Genomic DNA, 25,900 nt, shown 5'->3' on the forward strand with positions numbered 1-25,900 from the left:
GTATGCAAATATTTTTGTTTAAATTTTGCTTTCATTAAAATTTTTATTCACATAATTATCCGCGGAAACACTTGACGCGTGGATAAAACAAAGATGTTTGAGAGAAGTAGATTAATTTTTATTTTTACTAGATTTAACTAGAGACGAATATTTCATAATTTTTAAATAAATCATACATACTTTTTATTTTTTTTTAATAACTACATTTGATTTATGTATCAAATCTTTCCCGATTATTCCACGGAAATGCGGGCTTTTCGGCGAGATTTTCGGCGACACGAAATGGCCCAATGGATACGAGTCGAAAACTGAAATAGATCTTTTTTTTTCATATAACTACGGGTTTTTTACGGCGGATGATGATGAAGTGCAACATATAAAAATAGCATTATTTTCTTTCATTGCTTTCATTACAGTTTGCTCAACTGTGTGCTATATGAAGTAATCTATTTTATTTTTGTTCTCTCTCTTGAAATGGATACACGCACACCTGATCTTCGCGTCAAGCGCCTTGCGCGAACGTTTGCACGGAGATCAGTCGGATAACATCGAGGTAAAATCCCGGGCCGCGCAGGGAATGAAAGTACAGGCCACCGATCGAAGCGATTAAAATTATAAATAATTTCCATCGTGACTGCGAGGCCCGGAAGTTACGACGAGGATAACGTTTTACATTATTCACAAACCAATCCTCGTTTCTCGCTAAGCCTTCCCTGAAAAATCATCGTCGATATGATATACAAAGGAATCGTACGATTACGGGAGACATAGAAGACTATAACTGGGCGAATGCAGCAACGTAAGTCTTTGCTTTTTTCGAGGCACATACATAGAAAGTGCAAAAATCCATCGTCCTTCATTGTTTACATAAAGTCGAATACTTTGGAGAATATTTTAGCGTGCTACTCAAGAATAAAGCTAGTAGCAAATTGTTTTAGAATAAATTTCATAAATGTAAAACATTCCCGCAGAATATCTTTTTTTTTCACCGATATTTTTTCGTAAGGGATTTCGAGTCGATTAGGTAAATGTGATACTAAGTTAAACCTAATGTTTGCCGCGAATACAGGAGTTTTCAGATCATTTTATAATAATCTTAAATGACCTGTCCATCATTGTTTAATAATTTTTTTTACAATTATTATTACTTTTATCGTTGCAATGTCATTATTATCCTAGTGTCACAATTACTCGGCTTGACTCTATACGTCGATAATAAATAAAATGTGTGCGCCGATATGTTATAATGCGTTTCTTTTAAGAAACTCTTGCCGGTATGGGATTGCTCGTATTTTCCTTGCAACGATGCAACGTCGGTCGCACAAAGATTATCTTGTTTCATCTCGGCCTTGTACAAAATGAGGAAACATCTACAACGTTACGCGGAAACGAGATACGATGTAAATTTCCAATATATCGACGCATCGATAATTGCGCACTGGATAAAGGAGGATAAAAAAATAGCACGCTGCAATATCCGAGAGGTACGAGTCAAGAAAAAAAAAAACACGATACGAGAACGAAGAAGAAAAATGTCAGACTATGGGAGCTATGTTATGGCAGATATTTAATAAAATATAATAACATCGGCGATATATACATTACGTTCTACGGAAAACATAAAATAAACGGCACTATATTCGCTTAACGATAAGTACGTAAGATGAATTATAAATAACGTGATAATAAAAATAATAATTATCGTTATTATAATCGTCTTGCATGATAATGCTATCACCAATAAAATAAAATATACAGCGTAATAATAGGTTGTGTATACGTAATGCTTAAGCTACAAAAATCGTATTGCGTATCGTATAAAAAAATTGCGTTCAACACATTTATAGATATTACATTTCCAGAATGTGATCGGTGCGACTAAAAAAATTTTGATGCTAACAAACGGATATAACATGCTGCATTTAAATATAATTAATATTTCGTATACTGATAATACGTAATAATTAATAAATAGTTATTAACAATATTTTAGAAAATATTGTTATTCAAATCTTCTCAGCACTCTTAATTTACCTATTAAGTATTACACATTCGTCAATCATTATACAGAAAACATTTTATTCATTAAATAGGATAGAAATATCTGATATTGAGCTCGCCGAAAAATTAATATTTTGAATTATACCAGTTTCACATGTGGAAGTATAATATATGCATATGTGTCAACAAAATAATTAATGATAAAAATAATTAAAGCACTCGATGGACGTGCACACAAATCATGCGATCACGTACAGGATGTAACTCAAATAATACACATGTAACGTAAAATAAAAATCTCTTTGGCTTTTTACATGATTGAAAAGAAATGCGTTCCGCGAATGTATATTATAAAATGTGTCAAAAAATTGCACGGGTTCTTCCAATTTTTCTCCGCGAAGTTAAAACTGGTTTTTTGCACACTGAAGAAAATGAGATTGCACGTTGTCATTTATCACAACATATTTGTGTTAAAACACTTAATTGCTGTTCAGCTTCGCGCTGAATTTCTATGAAAATTCTTTTAAAGGTGGAAGATTGAAATTTGCTACTTATTCGCACGCTTAAAGTTTATCAAAAATCTTTGTTTAACAGAGCTTCTGATACAATTTACGTATTTACATCGTTGCAAATCGTGCTTTGCCCTCACTCGTGCGTGAAATAAGAACGGATTGGATTGAAATTTCGCCACGTAAAAAGAAAACTGTATTAAAGCTAAGGGATGGCAGGATACGGGTGATATCTACCGGCTCTACTGTGCAAGAAACATCGAAAATCGAAAGTAATGGATCGTAATATTTTTGTACTTACACTCTTACGGTATCATGCGTGTGTAGAATAAAAATGTAATTACGCAACCACGCGAGCGGATTCCCGTGGGGCCTCGCTACGGTAAAACGAATGAGAGATGTGACGTACGTTAACTATACTGGGATGAAGAATTATTGGCACACTGTCATATCGAAATAGATTGACCACTTTGCGTTGTAATAAAGTTTTCGGACTCACTCACACATTAGGGAGTTTTTGCAATACCGTACTGCTGAATATAAACTCGCTCGAGTCCCACGTGTGGAAACGGGGACGATTTTGCGAGCTGTCATGGCAATTTTTACTTTACATTTACATTATTATTTACTGTACATGCGATCTGTTGATATTAGCGCTTAATCGGAGATCCAAACCGGTGTAATTTCGCTCCGCTCATATCTCGATGTTTCTATCTCACGGAAATTAAACTCACCGAAAATACACCGGCTTCAATCTTCGCGTTTTAACGTATCGAAAGCACGCTATTGCAAAAAGTCTTCACTCTCTATCTCCCTTTTTCACTGACGCGCTCTCATTCGTTCCCTTTTCTCTTTCGATCGCTCATTTTTTCTTTTTTTTCTTCTTTTTCTTTTAATAAACGGAAGATCTTGTGCGAACATTGCGTGTAATCTCTGTTGGCGTCTCTTATGCTTTTCTTTTTTTTTCTCTTTTTTTTTTTTAATGCTACAGGTACATGCGAGGAATTCGGAATTCAATCTTAATTTAATCGATAGCGGTAATTGCAATCGAGGCTCTGCGATACGAACGAGTAATGGACGTGATATGTTACATATGTTCGAGCGTGTTGTATCTGACGCACCTTTAATTGAACGAACGTCATTTCAAAATGAAATTTATTTTCGCGGAAAACGTGAAATCTCGCGATTTGATTGTAGATTCGGCGTTGCGACGGAAAAAAAGTCAAGATTTCAAAACAGGAGCGCTTAAGTTACGATTATCTCTACTAAATTAATCCGAATCACGCGATAACATCGTATAAATAATTGCATCAAGTCTTCTTCTTCGATGAAAAGTGTGTATTTTTGCGCGTTAGTAAGAAATTGCATGATATTACGACGTAAACGCGTCCTTTCTCAGTCTATAGTGGATTAATATACGTGATTTCATATTTTCTATAAATTTTATTTGTGCGATTTCATTATTCTGACGGAAAGACCTGGTCAAATAGAGAACTGGCTTTAAATTCGTTAAAAACAAAAAAAAAAACATGTTTAAAGAATTCGATAAAAGAGGAAAGTGTACTTATTTAGTTAGTATTTCAAACTAGTTTGAATGATCATTATCGTAATGACAATTCTGCCATGTTTCAATATTTAAAAAGTACAAATGATCAAACAGCTATAATGTAATAAGAATCAATTAATTAATTAAAGCTATCAGTTCAGAAGGTTTACAGTAGTCGATGAACTTATTGATCAATTCTCGAAGCTTGCTCGCATATGTACACTCTGTGTAATATCTCTAACAAAAATTCTTGTACCGTCGAGTAGAATAGAAAGATATATCACCTTATGCAAGTATGTTTCTGCGTTCATGACGAAACTCTATTTCATAAATCACGTTGATTGCCATCCCGGCAGTATCATATAATAATCGCTCTATAAGTTTCGCTAATATTAGCGTTTAATAAGTAGTGGATATGTTTCGTGGTGTATGAAATTGTGTGGGAATGTTAATCGAAAATGTCGATATATCGAATCGCGGTACAAGAATTCTTTTGTACACTGTACATGGCAATTTGTCGATATAGTTGATTTGTGCATCTTTGCGTTACTGGTCGATTGAGGAAATGCGATTATAGAATTTTATTGAGTTCAGTTTCTCCGATATGATTTTTACGAATACATTTAAATCGGTTATTTCATTGATGTATTGACTTAATTAACACTCCATATCTGCAAAGAGATATCTCAGTTTACTTGAAAAAAATATTTTAATGTAGAAATATTGATTAATTTTATGGAAATTAATTTTTTTTACAGAAAAATATTTTATCAAATTCAAAAATAACTAGTGCTTAAGAATTTCCAGATTGCTTTTAAAAAGCAAATATTAATTGAAAACATCTGAAATAAAACAGCGACAAATCACCTTTTTGCTAAGTTTCTTTTCTTTGATTAATGCTTTTTTTTTGAAACGATTGATTTGTTTCGGAAATAATGTTCTTCGCTATTGCCCTACTTTCGCGCGAAGAATCGCACTGTAAACGAAATGAGAGCAACAGATGCATCGATTACTTGTCGACGTCGATTACTTGTTCCCAAGTACGCGAGAATGTCGTTCCTAACGTATTAAAATGCAATCATTTGAATGCATAATCAATCTGACAGATCTGATTCCCTTTGAAAAATGATCACAGTACACGCACACGTACACGCATACACACGGAAGATAGATACGTAACATAGATTTGTTCGCAGACGGCTACGTTTTTAATTCCCCGCTTTCCCTTCCACTATCTGTAACAGTGGCGGTCGTGAGAAGACCGCGGAAGAAATTTAATTTTCTTTTTTTATTTCCGGAAAAAGGATCTCTTGTTGAAAATGAACGCGTTTCTCTCCTAGCAATTGAGCGAAAGTGATCATTCTGAATCGGAATTTGCGACTCGCACTTTCAAAACGATCAGCTGCATCCGTCGTCGCGAAAGACGGCCTCGATGTCGAATGACGCGCGACCGGCACGTTCGAATTGATTCGCGTAGACGTATGTACGTTCCATATACATTCTGAGAAAAAGCTTAACATCGAGAAAAATATGGGGGTATATATTATCTCCTATGTGTCGTTCAGTCAAATTCGAAATAGATTATATTCATGCATCCATTGCCACGTTACGCGGCTCGCGGTAGCACGCAAAGAGAACGCTCATTCTCTAAAAAGTCACTTTCCCATTCACGAATTTTAGCCGACTCGGTTCTTTTTAATACGGCGCGATTAAGATAGGAGGAGAGGAGGGGGGGAGGAGGGGAGTCGGACGCATTATCCTAGAAAGGCACATACCTGCTGTATTTTCGATGTTTCATTGGCTCAGTGTAATAAAAATTAATACAAATTATTTTAACCCTTTAACACCTTGCGTTTACTTAATTTAATTTGCATTTTAATTAATCCTCTCAGCGTCTAACGTGTTTATATAGCCGTAGGGCATAACTTTGTAGCTTGCTTAAAAATCGACCAAGTTTGTTTAATATTTAATTTAATGCACTGGTAATTAAAATTCTTGTATTTTGTAAGTAAATCGTAAGCTGTAGATGTTAAAGAGAGAACGTCGAAGAAATTATATTAATTAAACAGATAACAATCTGAAACTCAATTAATTAGTCGTTAATTTGCTCGTAATTTTTATCAAAGAAGGCAAATAGACGCTACAGAAAAAGTGAGATTAGTTGAATGATACATGCCATTCCAAGATTTTTTCCGACAAATTATTCACAGTTTCGCTTCTTAACGCGGTTTGAACATGCTTTCTATCGCGCGAGCGCGACACTTCGTAGGGGCGAATAAAAGGAACCGAGTCGGTGGATAAACTTTGCGTAATAGTAGTAATAGGCCATAATTCCTAGTCGTAAAGTATGAAAAGTATCAACAAATTTGAAAAATCCTCTCGTCCACCCCGTTAGGCAATTATCTTCTTTCGTTATGCGAACGCGCGCGGGTTATCGCTCGCTAAAAGGACTGTGTCTCTTACATTGCCTAGGAATTTGACTTTACAACAACGCGATCGCGCCACGCTACACCCATTAGAAGAATCCCCGTTCTTTGACTAAAGGCGAAGAAATTGATGTAATTCAATTAATAATTGACAGATAACCAATTAATACGTATAGGATGGTCCTGCGGCAGAGAAGGCGTAAACTCCTAAGATTCAAACGACATAAACTTTTCTAATTTTAACATCGCCGCGGACCATCCAGTACATTGATTGTAGTTACTTCTCGCGTATATACCTCTTTAATCTACGTTTTTCTCTTTTTTTCTTTTTGTTATAATAATAGAAATCGTGTATCTGTATGTATAACTTCTCGCACCGAATGTATTCGCGATCAAGTTTCTCCCGTGCTCGCGCTCTCTTCGCTTCCTATCGTCTGTACATTCGGCAGTCGAGAGTACCACTCGTAAGCACGATACTTATATATGCATTATTCACCATTCCACGCACACACGGTGCCTTCGTGTACGCGTTCGAACTGAAAGTTCCGAAATCTTAAATAGTTAACAGTAACATCGGCGTGAACATTGTACAGAATGATCGAATAATGCACGAGAAGCGGAACCCCGGATGGATGATTCGCGAATCCCTATCAACAGTCTTCAACGATGATTTCACGACGCGTCGATGAAACCACAATTAACTGTCATCCGCGTGAAGTTGATGAAAAAGTTCCATCGCTTACTTAACGCATGCGATAAAGTCTCGGAATTTTTATTAAACCATGGAATTTTTTCTAATACAAGATGCAAATATTACAAGTATATAAAAAAATAATTTAATATATAAGATCGATTTTTCAATCGATAATTTAATTTTTAATTCAGCTAAAATGTTCTCCATACGAACGACAGTTAAGTAGAACGTCAGCACACCCAGTGCGTTAATACCGAAAGTTAAAATTTTGTTTTCGTCATTTTGAAAGGAAACAGCCATGATCATTACCGGGGAATAAGCCGCATAAATGTTCAAATACACGGTTCAATAACTTCTTCACAGGAGAATGACACGGCTCATATCCTCCTGGATGAACGCGACTCCATCTTTCCAGGACGAAACGTTTGTCGCGAGGCGCCTCTCGTAGAGTGAAATATGCATATAGTGGTTCACAGTTACAAAACTAACTAAATCTTACGAGATACGGTGAGCAATAATTCCAGATATGTACAGAAGTTATGTTACAGACGTTACAATATAAAGATATCTCTCCCGATGACGCGAATGTGCATGCGCATTCGCAGCCGGAATTTTAGCTTTTCAACGTGCGACGATCGGTATCGTTCAATAATAACTTCCCCCTCGTCAACGATAATGCGAATCGCCGAGGGTTCTCCGCGCGGATTGATTGCATCCCGCGGGACGCGCGCGTACGGCCCAGTCTGTATTGTGCAGCCTTCGTTTTTGAAATTGTCTTAATAATTGATAGGCTACCCTGTTTCGTTATAACATTATGAATGGTATCCCTTATATCCGTTCTGTACATCACGACGTAATTTTCAGAATACGTTTTTTTTTTCCCCGGTCGCACTATAATAAATTGAGAATCGATCGCGCTGTAGATCGTTCCCGAGAAAGCACGAACAAGAGACTCACGGGTATAATTTGATAAATGTGTAAATTTTTTAACAAAGGTTTAATAATTTTAAACTTACAATTAGAAACGTTATTACTTTAACGCGAGCTTTTAAATTATTAAATCTAATATTAAATTTACTTGTATATTTCAATCCTCTTAGTATAACGTATTTTTAAATCATATTCATTTAACTGTCGTAGTTTTTCACTGTAAAATCTGATTTTATCATATTCTCTTCGTACATTTTTCAATAGATTGTGTCATCTATTTCGAGCGATGCTAAAAAAAGATTAGTTCAATTATGTTTATGGCGTTAGAATCTGTAAAAGTATTACATTTTATTTTATCAAATTCTCCCCTTGAATACATCGCGCGTCTATCCTCGGTAACGAATTACGGCGCATCGAAATGGAAAGGGCATATGCTGAGAAAAAAATAATAACTTAACGCGTTACGAGTGAGATTGAGCGCGGATTCGGTTGCGCGCTTTCGTCTTCTTTCTTTTGGAAAAATGCGCGATGAAACCGCAACGCCAGAGGACATTGCGCCGTTTCGTGTTTCGTTACGTTTTTTTTTTTTTTTTAATGTATATAATAATCATTTATCAATAGTTATTTACACAAAGCCGTCCCATCCCGCGAACGAGCTTATTTCAAATAGAATTCGCTTTCACGTAGTGCCGACAAACTATATATAGGCCCTATGCTCATATTGACAACAGGTGTATAATATATTTATATATATATATATTTATATATATATATATACTAATGATTTCGCTATCTATTTTACAAATGCGAACAACCGCAAAACACACGGTGTATCGATCCCTTCGCGCGGACTCGCGCTACTATTACCTGCCCGTCGCACGTGGAACTTGAGGCCGGAGGAAACGCGAAGTCACGAACTTATCGCGGCTTGTTGTGAGCCACGTAAGCCACGTGACCGCCGCGGCGTCGTCATTATCCTTAACGTGCGCCCTTAGTCCGCGGATGCTGCACGAGAACATCCCTTACAAGCTAATCTCTCTGTTTTATTTTTCCCTACAAATACAAAAAGGCAGCGCGACACAGTAAACATCGAAGTGGCAGCCAAGACGTTCCCCGTTACGGTAGGTTTACGCCTGACATCCGTTGCGTTCGCGTATGACCGGTGAATGCAACGTGAACGTTGAAATATCTCGAACGTTGCATCACAGTGAGAGAATGCTAATGAGCAAAGTAAGATTCGCAACGAGTTTCTGAAAAGAGAAATCTCAAAAATTATTTTTTCATTAATCGGAAAAATGTCAAACGGAACTGTCACGCTGTGGATATCAGATGTAAACCCAGCTTCGGTTGGCGTCTCTTGCGAATTACCGAGAAAACGACATCTGACGATAAAGCTCTCAGTCTTAAAAAGACCCTTTGACGTCTCGCGAGAGTAATCGCGTTGTACGATGTTGATTTATTTCCCGGTATTCGGCCACCACCGCGACAGCAACAATTCGCGACGTGATTCGTTCGGACTTTCCGTCTCTCGTCGCTTTCCGCTCGAGCGAGTTTTATTAAACGCTTATTATATAGAAGATCTAAAGTACGTCAATAGAAGATTGTCGATACCGAGTGGTCTGTTTTCGCCACCGACCGAAGAGTAGTACCTTCGATCCACGAACCCAACCAACATCGCCCCCCCCCTTCGTACTCACGAACCTCCTCCGAGCACACCACTCACGGCGCTCCTCTTCCTAAAAATCTAATCTTATTGACCCAAAAGGAGAGTACGTCCGTTCCCTTCGATATCGGCGTCCCTTCCGCACCGGCCGGTTTCTCTTCAACGTTCACTACCGCAGCGAGATAGTTTGATTTCAGGTGCAGTTCAAGCGCAAGCGTATCATTAACACGAACGAGTCGCGCTCATTGACATTTTCACGTCAATGCTTTCTTCTCCTGTTACGAGAGAGCCTCCGATTCACATCTCGATTTTCTGAATTTTTCCATGCTCTTCCGCAGCCTTTGTGAGAATCGGCGAATTCCACCTGCACAAAGCCAATATTTCCCACGCTAAATGACGGTGGAGGATGTCCTTTGATCATTGCTCGATGAGGGTTCAGGCAGACTCCACGCACCAAACGCTTCCCGCGTTTCCTTCCAGTCGACACTTTCAGGAATATATTTCATCTCTTGGTAAGCGGCCGCGGTTATTCCGTCCTGGATGTGTGATCGCGCAGGACCTGGTCCGAGAATATCGACTGTGCTCTGCGCCGTTCCACCATAATTCCTCCTCTTCGTTAGCAACCTCGTCGTAACGTCTGGCCGCGCTTTCCTCAAGGTCAAGTCTGATTCCCACGGACTGCTCGAGGACCTGGACCAAGTTCTAGGCACGTCTGTCGAATCCTCACGTCTCTCTCGATGATACTGATGCCAGGCTCTCTCGTTGATCTGCTTATTGATCTCGTATTGGAAGTCCACGTGACGTTGTCGCACGAGCTCTTGATGATCTCTGCTGGCTCTCCGTAGCTGCCGAAGCACCAGCTCGATGTATTTGAGCGCCTCGCCGTTCTCGGTCATTCGTTGTGCTCGGTCCGTGACCCCGCCGTGACCCTTGCTGCCCCGTGACCTTCGCCCGAGAAGTCGCTCGCATTCCGCTCTATAACGTTCCGTGTCGTGAGCGTAGCGGATTTCGTCGTAACGATATTGGCTTCGTTCCGATCCATCAATAAGACGTCGCGCATCGCGCGTTGCCGATCCCGCCGTTGCGCTCAAGCGTGTGGAACCGAGCGAATAGCGGGGCGTCTCGAAGGCACGGCCGAGTTCGAAGGTGGTTTCAGTTAGGCCCGAGTATCGACGGTTCTAATTCGGATAGATCCCCTGGCCTCATACGTGCGTCGCTAACGTGCCTACTGCAGACGTGCGCTTTACCGTTGCCATGGCGCCGTTCGGACCGCCGGTGATATAGTGCGCTGATAATGGGGCCTGCAAAACAGAAAGGAGCGCGCAATTCTGAATTACAGTCGGCAATTTAATATCTCGCATTGTTAAATCTTTCTACAAATACTACTCTGCTTTTACTTTAGTATTTTCCTCTTTACACTTAAAAAAAAAGATTTTACCTTCTTTGCATCAAGCAATAAATCTACATATTTGTTTTAAGTCTTTTGTATAAAAAAATATATATGTACAAGCCTCTGTAGTTCTAACACTAATAATGTAGGATTTAATCATTTAATAATTTTTCGCTGCAAACGCAAAATTTAGTAATACATCTAAATGGAGCAAAATGCAAAAAAAATGAATGATAAATTCTACAAATTTTCATTTTCTAGTGAACATATTAATCACAAGAAAGAATAATTAATAATTTTTCTCCCTTTTTGAGAGATATTTGATATACCGTTGTTTCGCACACATACACTTATAAACGTTGAATTACAATTAATATTTCAATATTACATGACATATGTATAACATTTACATTTAATTACATTATTTCTATAGAAATATAATATAGATATTTCAGTTAATGTTTCCATCTATGTCCATTAAGCTATAAAGCTTTAAATAGCGCAGAGATTGAATTATACAACATGAAAACACTAAGCGAGTACTATGTGAGCGAAAAGATGATGTAAATCGTATTTTTTCTCATTTTAGAAACTAAAAGAGTTTGTAAAACTACATAATGCAAATTTTAACTATTTCAGTTATTTTCATTATGGTAGTTCTTCTAATTATTATAAAGAAAAAGCAGAAAATTTGTGTATTTTGCTACAATAATTAAGTATCAGGCCTTTTTAAATATGTAACTTTTATCACTGACTTATACTACTATTTTGCTGCTTGTAATTATATATAATTAGCATATCTGATTAAGTAATAAAAAATAATAAATTAACTTGCAAATTTTATCAGCTAATTTTTAAAATGCAGAAAACTAGTATTAATATGTAAAATAAGAAGCAAATCAATTTAATTTAATTCATGCACATTTATAATATCTAATTGTGTAGTGAGACTTGCATTTATACATTCTTTAATATTTACTCTATAGTTAATTCAGAATATCAATCAAATTCAACTATGTAATTCAAACTGAATAAAACTTGGCTGATTATTACGTTTGTAATTCTTTTTCTCGCAAAGAGCTTGGCGCATTACATCTTACGCGAGAACATGCGCGAAAGATAGAACAGGCAGAAACAATTTATGTTGCAGAAATACGTGCAACGGGGAATTGGAATAGCCGTACGGGGGAAGGATTAGCGTTGCAAAATAAAAGTAGCGCGCGCGCAGTTGCAATGGCTTTGCAATATTGACAGTTTACTCCCGTCCTACTCCAAGTTGCACGAAGCTCCGCAATACTACGACGTCGGAGGCGGCAGCGTAACTACGTTTAGGAATTTGACATACATTCACCATTGTACCAACCTGCGGGCCAGCGCCGTTTAAGGTATTCAAGCTATTCATTCTCATTGCCTGCGTGTACGGCGGCGGTGCCGGCGTGACTCCCGGCACGGCTGTGTGCGGCGCGTGTCGGAGCTGCTCGGCCGCTGACATTCTGTGTTTGTTTGTAAGAAAGAAAACGCAGTGTTAGTGACGGGAAATCGGACTTTTTTTCCACGTGCTGGAATTTAAATCAGAGATAGAAAGAGAGAAACAGGAATGCAAACAGTAACTGAATTCAATCATTTGTAACAGGGTTTTAATTGCACATTAAACATCATAAATGCCTTAACTCTCATTGCATTCTCATTACTGCATTATTGCATTGTAAGTAACATTAATTATAATATAAACAATAAAATAAATGAGATTTATAATTAATAATTACTGAAATATCTTAGTTAAATAGTTACAAAATAATTATCAAGATCCATTATAGGAAGAAATAAAGGAACGTTATGTGCGGGTTGAAATTGAAATGCGAACCGCTTCAAGATAGTAAATTTCCAAGTTTCGATTTTGATCCCGAGGTCTGTCATTGTAAAGGGGTGTTTCTCTGCGATTTCTACACTTCTCCTTGCTTCGACAGAGGAAGATTCAGGCAGACTGCATCGACAGTCGGTCAGCTTTTGTTCTATAACTATGTTATAACCGCGGACCTGAACGGAAGCTGTAACGAGTTCGCTCCGTAGTTTCCCTCGGTTCTCGGACTGAAACTAGACTAGAAAAGAGTCGCATCGATTCGTATTCGAACCTGTTTGACTCGGAAGTAGTTTTGGGTCTGAGTCCGAATTGAAACAAAACACGTGAAATTGTTACCGTTTGCATTCCTGGCAGAGAAAAGTAAACAGAGAGAAGGGAAGGCACGTACGAGCCAGATGCGGATAGTGAAGTATAGACTCTGTATCTAAACACAACAGTGAGATACTTGGATCTTTCTTCGAGATCATCTTTCGGCAGGGGAATATAAAATTTTGAAAAGAACAACAGCTCAACGGAGCAAAATACAAATTTTAAAAATTCTTGAAAAATCAACAGTTAAATTCAGTAGGTACATAGTTATTTAGACGGAAGAAATTGTAGATAGTATTCGCGTTAATTTAAAATGAATGGAATTTACGCGTTGTTTTCTGAGGAATTTTCTACTTTTCTCTCTACTTGGTTGATTTTTTAATCATCGGGCCTCCGTAATATTTTTAAGGGAGAAGAGCATTTTCCGGCGCTCGCGCAAGGTGCAACCGCGCTTCACTCTCATATCTAATTTAGTCGTTCACGATGAACGCATTCCCGGCACGTACGGCGCGAGATTCTCGCGCACGGGGATGACAAGCACCGCGCGACGTCCCGCGTGTCGTATACGTAAACGGAACGTGACTGCCTAAGGTATCCACGGCCGATCAATGGCACGAGCCAATTATAATTAGTCTGAGGCATCCGCGCGAGCTCAATCTAAAGCTCCTGTGACTATGTTGACACTTTCAGAAATTTTGGAACTTTGATCGAGCACAGCCGAGGTTATTTCCTCGGCTTACATTGAAGAGCTATTATATTAACTGACGCTATCGCACCTTTCACAGATTATGTAATCGAGCCAATTAGAAAAGAATGGCGAACAACAAATTGTTATATTTTGTAATAAATATATAATATATAAATAAGCCTAAAGCTTACTATATATGTCGCCTTACCTGAGGTAGGGATTGCCGTATGTCGCAGAAAATCGTGGATCAATCACTGGCGTTGTCTGCGGGGTCGAGGTGCCCAAATTGGCCGAGCTGAGTCCAATTTTTTTCGATGACAGAATACCACTTGACGATATCCTACTCAAGGATTCTCGTGAGGCGCCCACGCTCTGTGTCGTCGGCGGCATGTAATCGCGAGTGTAATCAACGTATGGTACGTAACCGTTGTTGTTACTACCATCCTACAGGAAGCCATAGAAACAAGCGCCATAATCTTACTTTTAGAATTCACTGATTTAAAAAAGAATAAAAAATATTTTATAATCGCTAAAATATTGGAGACACTAACATATTCCAAAATTAAAACGTCACAACAAAATTATTATTTACGTTATTTTTCGGTGGAAAAGACGGCTCGGTGTAATCGGCACTGTAACGATAACCGGATAATGGATTCGGCACCGGCCCAGCAAGCGCCAAGGCGTTCACTCCCCTGGTACTTCCTTCACCTTCACTGTCAAGAGCCGTGACACTTTCCGCGTTGCTGACACTAGATCCCGCTCGAATGTCCGCTTTGACATCCGAGAGGTTGCTGCTCCTATCGCTTTCTCTGTATCGATCAGCGTTGGAATCGGTCTCTTCTACATAGATAAAAAGAAAAAAAAACTGCAATTAATATACAAAAAACATTGCAATTAATGTATACATAAAAAAACTGCAATAAATATATACATAAAGGTGCACTTTAAAAATCTTAAAACGTATCTGGCTAACTATTAAAAATTGTGTTGGCATATTCTTATTTATCCTAAATTCACAATTATTTTTACAACAGTTTGCAGATTCAAAGTGGAATTCTTATTAAAAATAATTACTTACGCATATCAGTCTCTTGAGTTTGCGTCGTCCGCGGTCGTGGCTGCTTAATGCGATCGCGGCATTGTAGAATGAGTATGACTATTATTCCAATGAGGATCACGCAGACAATCAGGCCACCAATGATCAAGATCAGTTGCCAATCGACTGGAATCAACGCTAAGCGTCATGGCTAGTTAAAACCTCGTTTACCAGATGAAGAGCAACGCGCGCTGCTTATTAATATATTGTGCCTTCGCTTAAAAAGTGATATAAGTCAAACAACATTCAATTCCAGACGTCTCTTAAACAGTGACAATTTATATCTCTGTGTTTGTATCTTCTTTAAAATACTTTTATAGCTGAAGTATTAACTCCATAATTTATGTTCAAGTAGCATTTAAAATCAATTTCTTTTCTGACTCGTATCACTTTTTCTACATTTTTATAAATTCTCTTTGTACACATAAATGAATGTAAAATGAATAAAGTTATATGCAACTTTAACAGTCTATAAAGTTTGCTGTACACTGATAAAGAATCATTTTATTGAAGTCAATTATTTGATACGTTAAAGACAATGATTAAAATAGTTTGCAAATCATTAACCGCAGAGCTGGCCGTGCAAATGAGCTGATCTAGAATCTCTCTGATCTTTTAGAAGTACGAATAGAGACAAAGCATTCCACCGTAGCCGCATTACTCTTACAAATTGTGATCTCCCCGGGCATTATAAGCGCATAAAAGCTTCGTTGCAAAAGGATTTAAATTATTGCGTTGTTAAAAAAATTTCTCATTTAGTTTTGTGCAAAAAAAATCTACGTGCACCAAAATAGTTATGAATGTTATGTCGTGGTAAATAATTCTAATACGAACCAGTGAAAATCTCTGCAATTTCAACTGTATAATTGTTACAGATTTTTCAAATATTACTGCAAATAATAATAAAACGCAACGGCATCCAGTTAAGTCTAAATAGATCTAAATATTTCGATTGTTTGATTTTTAAAAATATGTGAAATATCTGTATATTTCGCCAGCGTTATCTATCTACTGAATATACATCGGTAAGAGGCTCTGGCAATATTTCAACCCCTAATCATCTTTAAACTACTTTACGTACTTCCAATCTGCTTGGAGAAGTGAATCGATTTATAACACACTGCTATCCGGGTTTATTGGACTTACATCTGTTCCTGCGAATTTTATATATTATTGAATAGAGAAAAAAGTTCGTAATTCTATTATTTGATATTTTAACATTTGATACAAAAATATTGAAATGGAAATATCATAAATTTTTTAAATAAAAATATTACAAAAATTAATTAAAAAATCTATTATTAAAAAATGATGCCATAGAGAGAGAAATGCATCAATACATATCAAATATTAAAATGTCATAAATAATAGAATTACAAACTTTTTTGTTCTATTCTACATATATAAAATATAATAGCTACTTGTAAAAATTAAGACTTCTTCACTTCTAAAGATATCGTAATCCTGACCTTCACATTTCAATGATTACTTAGTCAATACAAACATGAGCTATATTTGTATGGCATCTCTGTTGGATATGCATCTAAAATTACGTATTAACGACAACAATATCCTTGAATTATGAGAGTTACAACGAAACAACCGATCGATGCTATTACTTTTCACCATGGGGAATATTTTACACCCTACTTATACATCGCTATTATTAGAGTAAATAATGGCATAAATATAAACTGTGTACTTAACATAATACTCACATATTTACATGACTCAGCAGACAAAATATCAAACAATTTTAACTCAAATAATTCAATCATAATTTAACAATTTATTTCAATGCGATATTAATATTCTAATTAATGTTTTAATAAGGTATTGTGTCCCTAAGAGGCATTTCTCTTTCACGCATAAATATGTGAAATTAATCGCAATGACATCGAATTCGATAATCGTTAAATAGTTTTGCCGTGCATTGTTGGAGCATGATTGAATTGCGATCACTTTTGCATTCTCACGTCTTTTATACCCATCTCGGACAAATTCCGTGTTTAAATGTCAGAAATATTGAATATAACGATGGACGATTGTCTCGATGTATCATGTCCCGCACAACCGCGATGAACATGTTTCTCAATATTCGTAATCGGCACTTCGCGCTTCGCGTCTCGACAAGCCGGCATTTATCAAAAGGATACCTTTTCTAATGCGGGTGTTTCACAGCGTTTACTCATCCGACGAGTTATGAGTGTTATCCAGCATTCGGAACTTCGAGCAATATTGAAAGGCAGTATTGAAGGGCCATTGCAATGGAATACTCGGAACAAGTAATCCGATAATCAAATTCACTTAAAATATTCAGACGATCGTAGCTTGTGTCCACTATTGTCCACCATGAATTATCTCCCACTTAGCAATGTTCTTCTGTCACGAAAGCGTGACTAGCGACAAGTCGGCAGTACCGAATATTTATCTGATGATCTATCAGTTTTTGCGTCGATAAAATTGTCCAATTCTAATTAAACGCGTTTTTAGCGGTTGAGAAAAAAATAACTATGTAACAACCATAAAGTAGCTATTGTCTCTGATTGGTGAATTATGGGCGGTATTCATAATCCGTTCTTATATTCAAGATCGTCTTAAGCACGAACTTATATTCGCTCTCTTCGTCAGACACAATCTATGTGTGACGAAGAGAGCGAATATAAGTCCGTGCTTAAGACGATTTTAAATATAAGAACGGACTATGAATACCGCCCTAGTAGACGTTTTAATCTGTCAGATTTATTTTTCTAAGACTGCACAGACTGCAAGACTGCATATTGCCAACACACAGTCGAGTTGCAATTGTTTTGTATTTTCGTGTCTTTTTTACTTATCTCTCGGACGAATTTCGTGTACAATAAAGTGTCTGGAATGTTTAATCAAATGTTGGGCAATCGTCTGAACGTATTATCTTGGTCTTCACGAACATGATTAACGCGTCTCTCAACGATTCGTATTCTCATCTCTTCGCTCGAGAATTTCCCGCATCGTGTAAACGCATGAAGTTAGTCACCGTGACGTTGCCGAATCTGAATAGACGTCGAGCTCCTTGTCAGTTCGTGTCGCAAGTTACCGGTGAGTAGTTGAAATATTATCATTTTACAATTTGGTATTTCTTTATCTCAGGCGAATTTCGTGTACGAATGAACGTCAATAGCGTTAAATCTTGTGATGAGCGATTAAGTTGCTGTATTAATCAGTCTGCACGACCGCATCAACGCATTTTTCGGTGTCATAATCGACGTCTCTCGTTTCGCGTCACGTCGCGTCGCGTCGAACCGCCATTAGAAAAGATGGGTTTTTCGATACTGACACCTCGTAACGTTTGCTCATTCGGGAATATTACAAATGCTATCCAGCATCCGGAGTTGCGTTGAGGAACATCAAAGGACTACCGCAATGAACTAATCAAGACAGGTAATTTCGTTCATTTAGAATATTCGAATATGCGGGTAGTGCTCGCGTTTGCCGTGATTGTATCGAATCATTTCGTGGAATTTTCCAGTCGCCATAAAAGCGACGCTAGTAGTAAATTCACAGTGCGTCAAAAATGTTCAATTTCAATTAAACGCACTTAGAAAGTAACGATAAGAATTGTCTCCGATTAAATACTCTCAAATTTATCAATTAAATTTATCAATTTATTTTTTCCAAGAATTATTTAATTTGCGTCGCGCATCATCGGATTGTAATTGCGATCATTTTACATTTTTATTTTACTCATTTAAAGCGAAATTTTCGCTTCGACAAGTATGAAAAATATCGTTTCGAGTGATGAACAATTATCTCGATATATTACTTTGCGATATTTCACGTGAACGCGATTGAGATGCTCCTCAACGATTCGTACTTCCATCCTTTCGCGCCAATCCTCGCGTCGTGTAAATGTACGAAGTTGGCTATAACTTGACGTTGTCGAGTCTGCAAATAATCACCCGTCGGCCATTTTATATTGCACGTCTCCGATGCACAGTCGAATTGTGATCGCTCCGTATTCTCACGTTTTTACTCTTCTCAAAGTGAATTTCGTGAACGAACGAATATCGGGAGTATCGAATCTAGTAATAGGCGAGCATCTCGGCGTATCAGTTAACCCACACAACTGCAATCAACGCGTTTCTCAGTATTCGTAATCAGCATTTGCTGCCTCGCCGAATCTGGTTGAATTGCTGTTTTACAATATATGGATATTTGCAGCGTTTGCATCACGAGTACCATTCAGAGCATATAGATGTATGGAAAGAAGTGTCGAGAAACCGCCGCAATGCACTAATAGAGACTGATGATTCCGCTCGTTTCGAATATTCGGGTAACAGTTAGTGCTCACATTTGCTATGAGTGGCATTCGGTCACGAACTTCGCGGAATTTTCTCGTCGTCGTGAAAGTGTCGCGCGTGAGAAATCGGGAGTGTCGAATGTATTTACGGGCGATCGATTAGTTTGATATATAGATGTGAGAGTTCTTAAATCACAATGAAACACGTTGACCGCGATCGATATCGGTTGCGTGTCGACAGATAATCGTTTGTCACAAAAATTTCTCCACAAATACGTGCGTTTCACGTCATCCGTGAATTAGCGGAATCAAAATTCATGAGTGCGTCGTAAATACAATATCAAGAAACAAAAATGGAGAATTCAGCATTGGATTGATCCGCGAAAGACTGATCTATGGTGAGTAAATTTAAATCTAACATGATTTTTATAGAGCATTTAGTAATAAATACATTTAGTTTGCATAAAAACATAATTGCCTTCGTATCAAACTATAAAATAATTTATCTTTAACTAAAATACGTGTACCGCGATATACAATTTCTAAGTGATAAGAATATAAATACTTTATCGAATAAAATAAAGATTAATTAAATAAAGATATATAACAAAATTTGATTCTTAAACTAATTTTAAATAAAAGTAGAAAAATTTAAACTAATTTTTAATGAATAAAAATAAGATATATTATTAAAAGCTATTTTAATATTGAGATCAGAAAAGAAATTTATTAATTTATTATTGAATATTAATTAAAATATATTAATATTTTTAAAATATAAAATATTTAACTAATATATTAAATTATTTAATATTTTATAAAGTTATTAAATCATTCTAGAAAAAAGTCTGTTTTATAATGTTTGTAAAAAGTAGTTTTCTTCGCGAAATGATTCGCGAAATGAGTTTATCGATTATTTTGTGTACTCAAATCCACGATGTTTTTGGTAACTTATTAAAGGAGATAAGGCACAAGAAAGATAATACGGTAAAGACGATATCAAACTTACTATGTGCTGTCAGCTTGATGATGACGGAATCCGTGCCGAAGCTGTTTGTTACTGTGCAATTGTAATCTCCGAAATACGTTGATATGGGATCCAGCAGGGTGACAGTGCTGACTACTCTCTCTGCCATGTATTCCTCTTGCACATAGAACGGCGTATTGTTCGACGTGAAATTGAGCTCGCGGCCGGCAAAGCTCCACACCACCGATTCCGCTTTTGGCACGGATATCGCGGTGCACTTAACCTGGGAAGCAAATCGGGCAAAATGGCGGTGGAATAAAAAAATTGCGGTTAAGCGCGAACCTCCCCTTGCGTCCCTTTCGTCTTTCGCTTTCGTCAACCGAGCGATTTGCGCCTCTCTCTCTCTGTCTCTTTTAAAAGTGTTTCAAGCATCGGTAGAGAGAAAAATGCGAAAACAGCATTGCGCGATCATCGCGAACTGTGTGTCAGCGAGAAACGTATATGTGGTATTTTAAAGCGAAATGCTTGGACTAGCTTCGGGTATGAGTTACACTGTATCAAAACACGAAAAAAAAAGTTTATATCGATAGATATCCGCAAACACCTAGCTCAGACTTTTTTCAAACAAGAATTGAAATCAATATAATTTTAGTAAAATTGGATGAACTTTTAGTAAATCTGCCGCACCTATTACGAATAGATATTTATATAATCACAGTGTTTGTCATTAAATAATTATTATTCAAAAGTCACTTACTTTGAAACACATTTTTACAGATGTTTTTATAGGAAGAAACTTATCGCAAGGTCATCTAACACAATAAGACTTCGTATATTGTTCGTTTTACAAGTTTTTAAGCGTATTTTCATACCACGGATGAAGCTAAATTATCCAGAGTAAATTATACTGAGTGCTTCCTGATAACTGCCGCCCACGGCTCAAAAGATCTTTCCGGTGGCGGGGTAGTTCCGTAATAATAATTCATGATGCGCGAGCGCGCATACGCGGAGCGGCGGCAGCACTCAAGAAAATTACCCGCGGGTCGCGTCTCTTCACGCTCGATAGCGCGGCGACCGTCGCGTTATCGATAATATTTAATCGGTCGCGGATCGAAGGACGTCGAAGAATATAGAGTGTACGTACCTTGACCACTCCTTCGTCGGGCACGTATTGAGTCCTCTGTGACACTATGGTCGGTGGAGCGCGAATATAGACGTTGGCGAAACCGGTCAATTCTGGGAAACCAGGCACGCGGGCTTTACAGTAGTAACGACCGGCGGTGTCAGGACTGACAACGACACTTATATTCGGGCTCGTGGCAACCGTTCGCTCCGAGTCCTCGTGGTACCACAAAATCTCCGGCGTCGGATTCCCGTCTACGTCGCACTGCAAAATCTCCGTGGCGCCGTAATGGGTTTCCACGGAGACCGGCGGGTGCCGAAACTGCGGGCCGTCTGCGGAAATTCAATTTTAACCCCCGGGTCAGTTTTGTGAAATGAACTCGCGGAAAAATGCTACTTCCTTACCGCGCCCGTCTACTCTAGTAGCGGCTTATTCCGGGACCGGCATTTCCGCGTGTGCTAACGCGGCGTTCTATTTTATATCATTACGCGATTGCGCCTTTAATATACCGGCTTGTAAGTAGTTTACGGTAAAACGAAATTTTCTTTTAGCACGGCTTCGTGTGAGCAGCGCGCGTGCAGAACGCGCAGAGCTACTCTATTTTATATCTCTACGTGATTGTATCTTTAATTTACTGTGCTGGAGATGCTCCTGAGAGAAAGAAAATTATTTTTGAAGACGAAATTAATTCTGGAGTCCCTCGAGTTCTTAGATTACGTGAAATGAAATCTAAGAAATAAAATACGTAAATAAAAATTTATTTTCAGATGTTACGCGTGACAGTTTTCAGGATAACATTTGTCTCCGTCAAACTGGTTATTTTATAAAAGAAATTATGTTTCACACTTACATCTTATATCCAGGGTTTGGCTTTCCTCACTTTTGCCGACATCGTTGGAAACTTCGCATTTCACGGTAGCGTCGTGTAGCTCGCGAGTCGCATTGTGAATAATCATTTCCGTGGTGTAGTCCCCAATGACCTTTTTCTTGTTGATAAACCATCTGGAAAAGAAGGAAGCAAACTATTATATCACTTGAAGGAGAAGCGTGAAATAGAATTTTTCCTTTACGTAATAATTCGAGCATTTTCGAGTGTAATAAGCCAGCGTCGTGGACCGAAAACTCACGGATTATCAGGCATTTTTCGCAACTCGCGTGTTCTCCTTCCACCATTCTATAACTTTCTCGCGTTGCCTTTTGCTATCTCCCGCTCCGGATCAATACGACTTTTTAATAGTCGCACGGTGCAGCCAAACGATTATTTCTGCGATTCGGTGCCAGAATAAAAAAAATGTTTCTTCCGCTGAGTCTAGTATTTATAGGAGGATTCTTATCTCCAAATTGATATCGTCAAATTTATATGTATTTTTCGATTAATTTAAATGTGACTTTTTTTAACAAAGATTTTATTGGATCTAATAACATATCTTTTTCTTTTTACAAACTAATTTTGGACACAATTTTTTGGATTATATATTTATATAATCTCAATATTAAATCTCAAACAGAAACTCTATAAATATTAATCAAAAATTTAATAAAATATAAAATGAGTAAGATTTTACACTCATTATTTCTATTTTCCAAATTTAATTTAATCTCTTTCAATTTTGACTTTTTAATCTAAAAATGATTAATGCCTGAAATTTAGAAAGGCCAACTTTAAATTGGACAAAGAATACATCTGTAAATTTTGTAACGTTGGCTTGGGGACATTTTGTACACGTGCTTTATGACGTTTCTTTACCGCGAAGTGCTCCGCCACTCGACTTCTGCCAGCCGAGGCGTTCCTCTTGAAGGATCCGAGCGATTTATCTCGAGCATCGTTTGGCCGCACAATCGACGAAAAGAGCCTCGGCGTCGTCGTTTCGAATGGTAATAAACGGGCGAGGGCAGACTGTGCTTTTCACAGCGGCGAAACGGCCTTCGCGTACAATCAGCGGAAAAGGAGCGAGAGAGGAACCGAATCGAACTGGGACGACGACTTACCGAGCTCGTGTGTCTCTAGCAAAGAGAGACCGTAGTGCACCACCGCCACTGCCATCATCCCCCCTTTCGTTCCCGCGCGCGTCGCAATCGATTTTATCGGAGCAACCCGACAGACAATTTAGCTCGCAAAGATGTCGGCAAAAGCACGATGCAACGTACACTCGTGCGAGCACTGTGCCATAACGACTCAATAAACATTGAGGTGTCTGTAGGTCATCTCGTATCTTCCGGTAAAGATCAACCTTCCGTGTACGCATCTACAGGGTACTCGAGAAAAATGCAGTTAAACTTTAAGAAAATATTCCATTTCCATTTTGAGTTGCAACGTTTTACATATATGTTTCTCATTGAAGAAAAAAAAAAACTTTCAACGCAAGATAAATTTACATTTTTATTTATAATAATACTTTTCATAATTATTAATTTTATAATGAGAAAAATGTAAATGTTTTTCATGTACATTTGCCAGAGAACTTTTAATCGTGAAAGCAACGTAAAATTAATTAGTATCCAAAAGTAATTAGCTCAATGAACTTTTCATTTCACACCTGACTTCCTAGAGTTTCATGAAAATTATACAGTTCTTTCGTTCTGCAACGAGATCATTTAGAAACTGATACGATTATAATTCGACATAGCGGATAATGATTTTGTCTTTGTTATTCAATGCCGTGCGAAAGCAACGAGAGTCACGTCGTCGGTCTCTCGTAGTTTCAGCTTTCACTTCCGTTTGGATCTCTTTTACTGGCCGCGTCGCGACGACGACCAGTGTAAAAGCTGTAAAAAGCTGCGAAAGCTATAAAAGCTATTAAACCGACTGGCAACTAACGTTCGTTATCGTCGCTACAATGTGGTCCTCTGGCTGCTCTTTACTCGTTTCTCCGTCTATCCTATTATCCGTGAATCGCCATAAGCCGGTCAAGTTTCTTTTTTTTTCACCAAGCTTCAACACACATATCGTACGTCGGAAGAAGACTGCCGCGACACAAAAAAAATCGATTTTGAGCTTTTGTATCCGTGTAAAAGCTTTTCGCTCGGTTTATGTCGAAGAAAAGAGTTTATGTCGCGATTTAAATCTCAGTTCTCGCAGAAAATCACTATGACTCACAATGTGTTTGTTTTTCCTTTTAATTTTACAAAGTTAATTTACAAGATTCACGTAATGAAAACTAGAGTAATGTAGAAAAAACACGAAGAGAACGATATTAAAATTTTGCATTTTTAAAAACAATATTTAAATATTCAAAACCTTCATATGAAGAATCTCGTTCTTCGTTTTTTTTTTTCAAGTTGCAACAGTGTCGTGACAAGAATGACAATATGTACTTTCTCGAGGGATGGCATTTTCGGCGAGCCGATTTAATCCGCGGGATGATCCGATAATCTTGTAAATTAATATGGCGCGTCATCGGGCGGCCGGTTCTTTTTTCCCGACGGGGATGTTGCGTAACGAATAATTTAAAAGCAATCAAAGCGAATCCGCTAGGTGAAACCCGCAAACGCGGCCCACGTTAACACGTGCGCGCGCAACGCCGTCCTGAATTTGACATTGTCCTCTTTGTAGAGGCGGATATCGATCATCCACCTTCTCTTTGTCGCTCGCAGCCGGTGTACGCGAACAACGCGACTCACGTTTTGCTTACGCGTCCTTACACGCTTGCTTCGTCGACGGCCGTCGCTCACCTGTAGCGACACGATGCTGAGAGTCTATTGATATTTGGAAAACTTTAAGTAGCTTAACATTTGAGGAGAACTGATCGCTTAACGGAAGAGAAAAGCTGATATGAGCCGGATCGCAAGTATCGCAAGTATAGAATCCATATTTTATTATGTTTATTAAAAAGGGGAAGTTTAAAATTAGACGAAGATTGATATTATTTTTCAACAAATATACATTTAAAAACAATTGGGAAATTATTTTAATGCAAATTAGAACGTAACAGTGTCTTTTCCGTTTTTCTCTTTCGCATTGGCTTAATATTGCATTTGATTACCATCAAATCAAATATTATCAAATTTGATTAGTATCAATATTTGCGACCCACTTCGTATTAGTCTCGTCCTGTTATGGTGATTCCGCTTGTTATATTAATTATAGATATACAGAGAGTAACTATTAAGCAACTATTTTGAAATCCTATCTCTCTCTCTCTCTCAACTATATTGACCTTATTGAACGCGGGCGACCTAATTTAGAAGTGCGGCTCGGGTTGTCGTAAACCATAAAGTTTACTCTATTTTCATATTAAATAATAATTAATTTTATAATTTTGCTGGCTTCGTACACTCTTGCCGAGATGCAATATGATCTTCTCGTATAACTTATTAATTATTTTAAATTACACTTCAATCGGAAATCAGATATTTAAATCTCCTAGTTTTCGATATTAGCAAAAAAAACAAGTCGATGTTTCTTTTGCGTTTCA

At 37.8% G+C, this 25,900-nt stretch overlaps 1 protein-coding gene and 1 long non-coding RNA gene across 4 annotated transcripts in view; one reads left to right on the forward strand and one right to left on the reverse strand.

Annotated features, from left to right (window-relative positions):
• Positions 1-3,462: 3,462 nt before the first annotated feature.
• The window catches only part of LOC105677853 (irregular chiasm C-roughest protein-like), a 126,001-nt gene continuing 103,563 nt past the window's right edge, over positions 3,463-25,900 (reverse strand). Inside the window, exons 7-14 of one of the 3 annotated variants that reach the window (XM_012376727.2) lie at positions 22,336-22,487; positions 21,507-21,817; positions 20,405-20,645; positions 15,099-15,254; positions 14,610-14,860; positions 14,226-14,461; positions 12,523-12,652; positions 3,463-11,070 (exon numbers count right to left, since the gene is read on the reverse strand). In XM_012376727.2, coding sequence (XP_012232150.1) covers positions 10,972-11,070; positions 12,523-12,652; positions 14,226-14,461; positions 14,610-14,860; positions 15,099-15,254; positions 20,405-20,645; positions 21,507-21,817; positions 22,336-22,487 — 1,576 coding nt within the window. In that variant the 3' untranslated portion in view covers positions 3,463-10,971. Of the gene's footprint in view, positions 11,071-11,200; positions 12,653-14,225; positions 14,462-14,609; positions 14,861-15,098; positions 15,255-20,404; positions 20,646-21,506; positions 21,818-22,335; positions 22,488-25,900 lie in introns of those variants that run through there. The other 2 variants (XM_067353777.1, XM_067353776.1) reach the window with 2 other exon arrangements.
• Positions 19,436-25,900, forward strand: part of LOC105677854 (uncharacterized) — a 95,944-nt gene continuing 89,479 nt past the window's right edge. Inside the window, exon 1 of the long non-coding RNA XR_001101626.2 lies at positions 19,436-19,793. This is a non-coding gene — a long non-coding RNA (uncharacterized lncRNA). The remainder of the gene's footprint in view (positions 19,794-25,900) is intronic.

Source organism: Linepithema humile, chromosome 4 (genome assembly GCF_040581485.1).
Source record: "Linepithema humile isolate Giens D197 chromosome 4, Lhum_UNIL_v1.0, whole genome shotgun sequence".
In the NCBI taxonomy this organism is placed as follows: Eukaryota; Metazoa; Arthropoda; class Insecta; order Hymenoptera; family Formicidae; genus Linepithema; species Linepithema humile.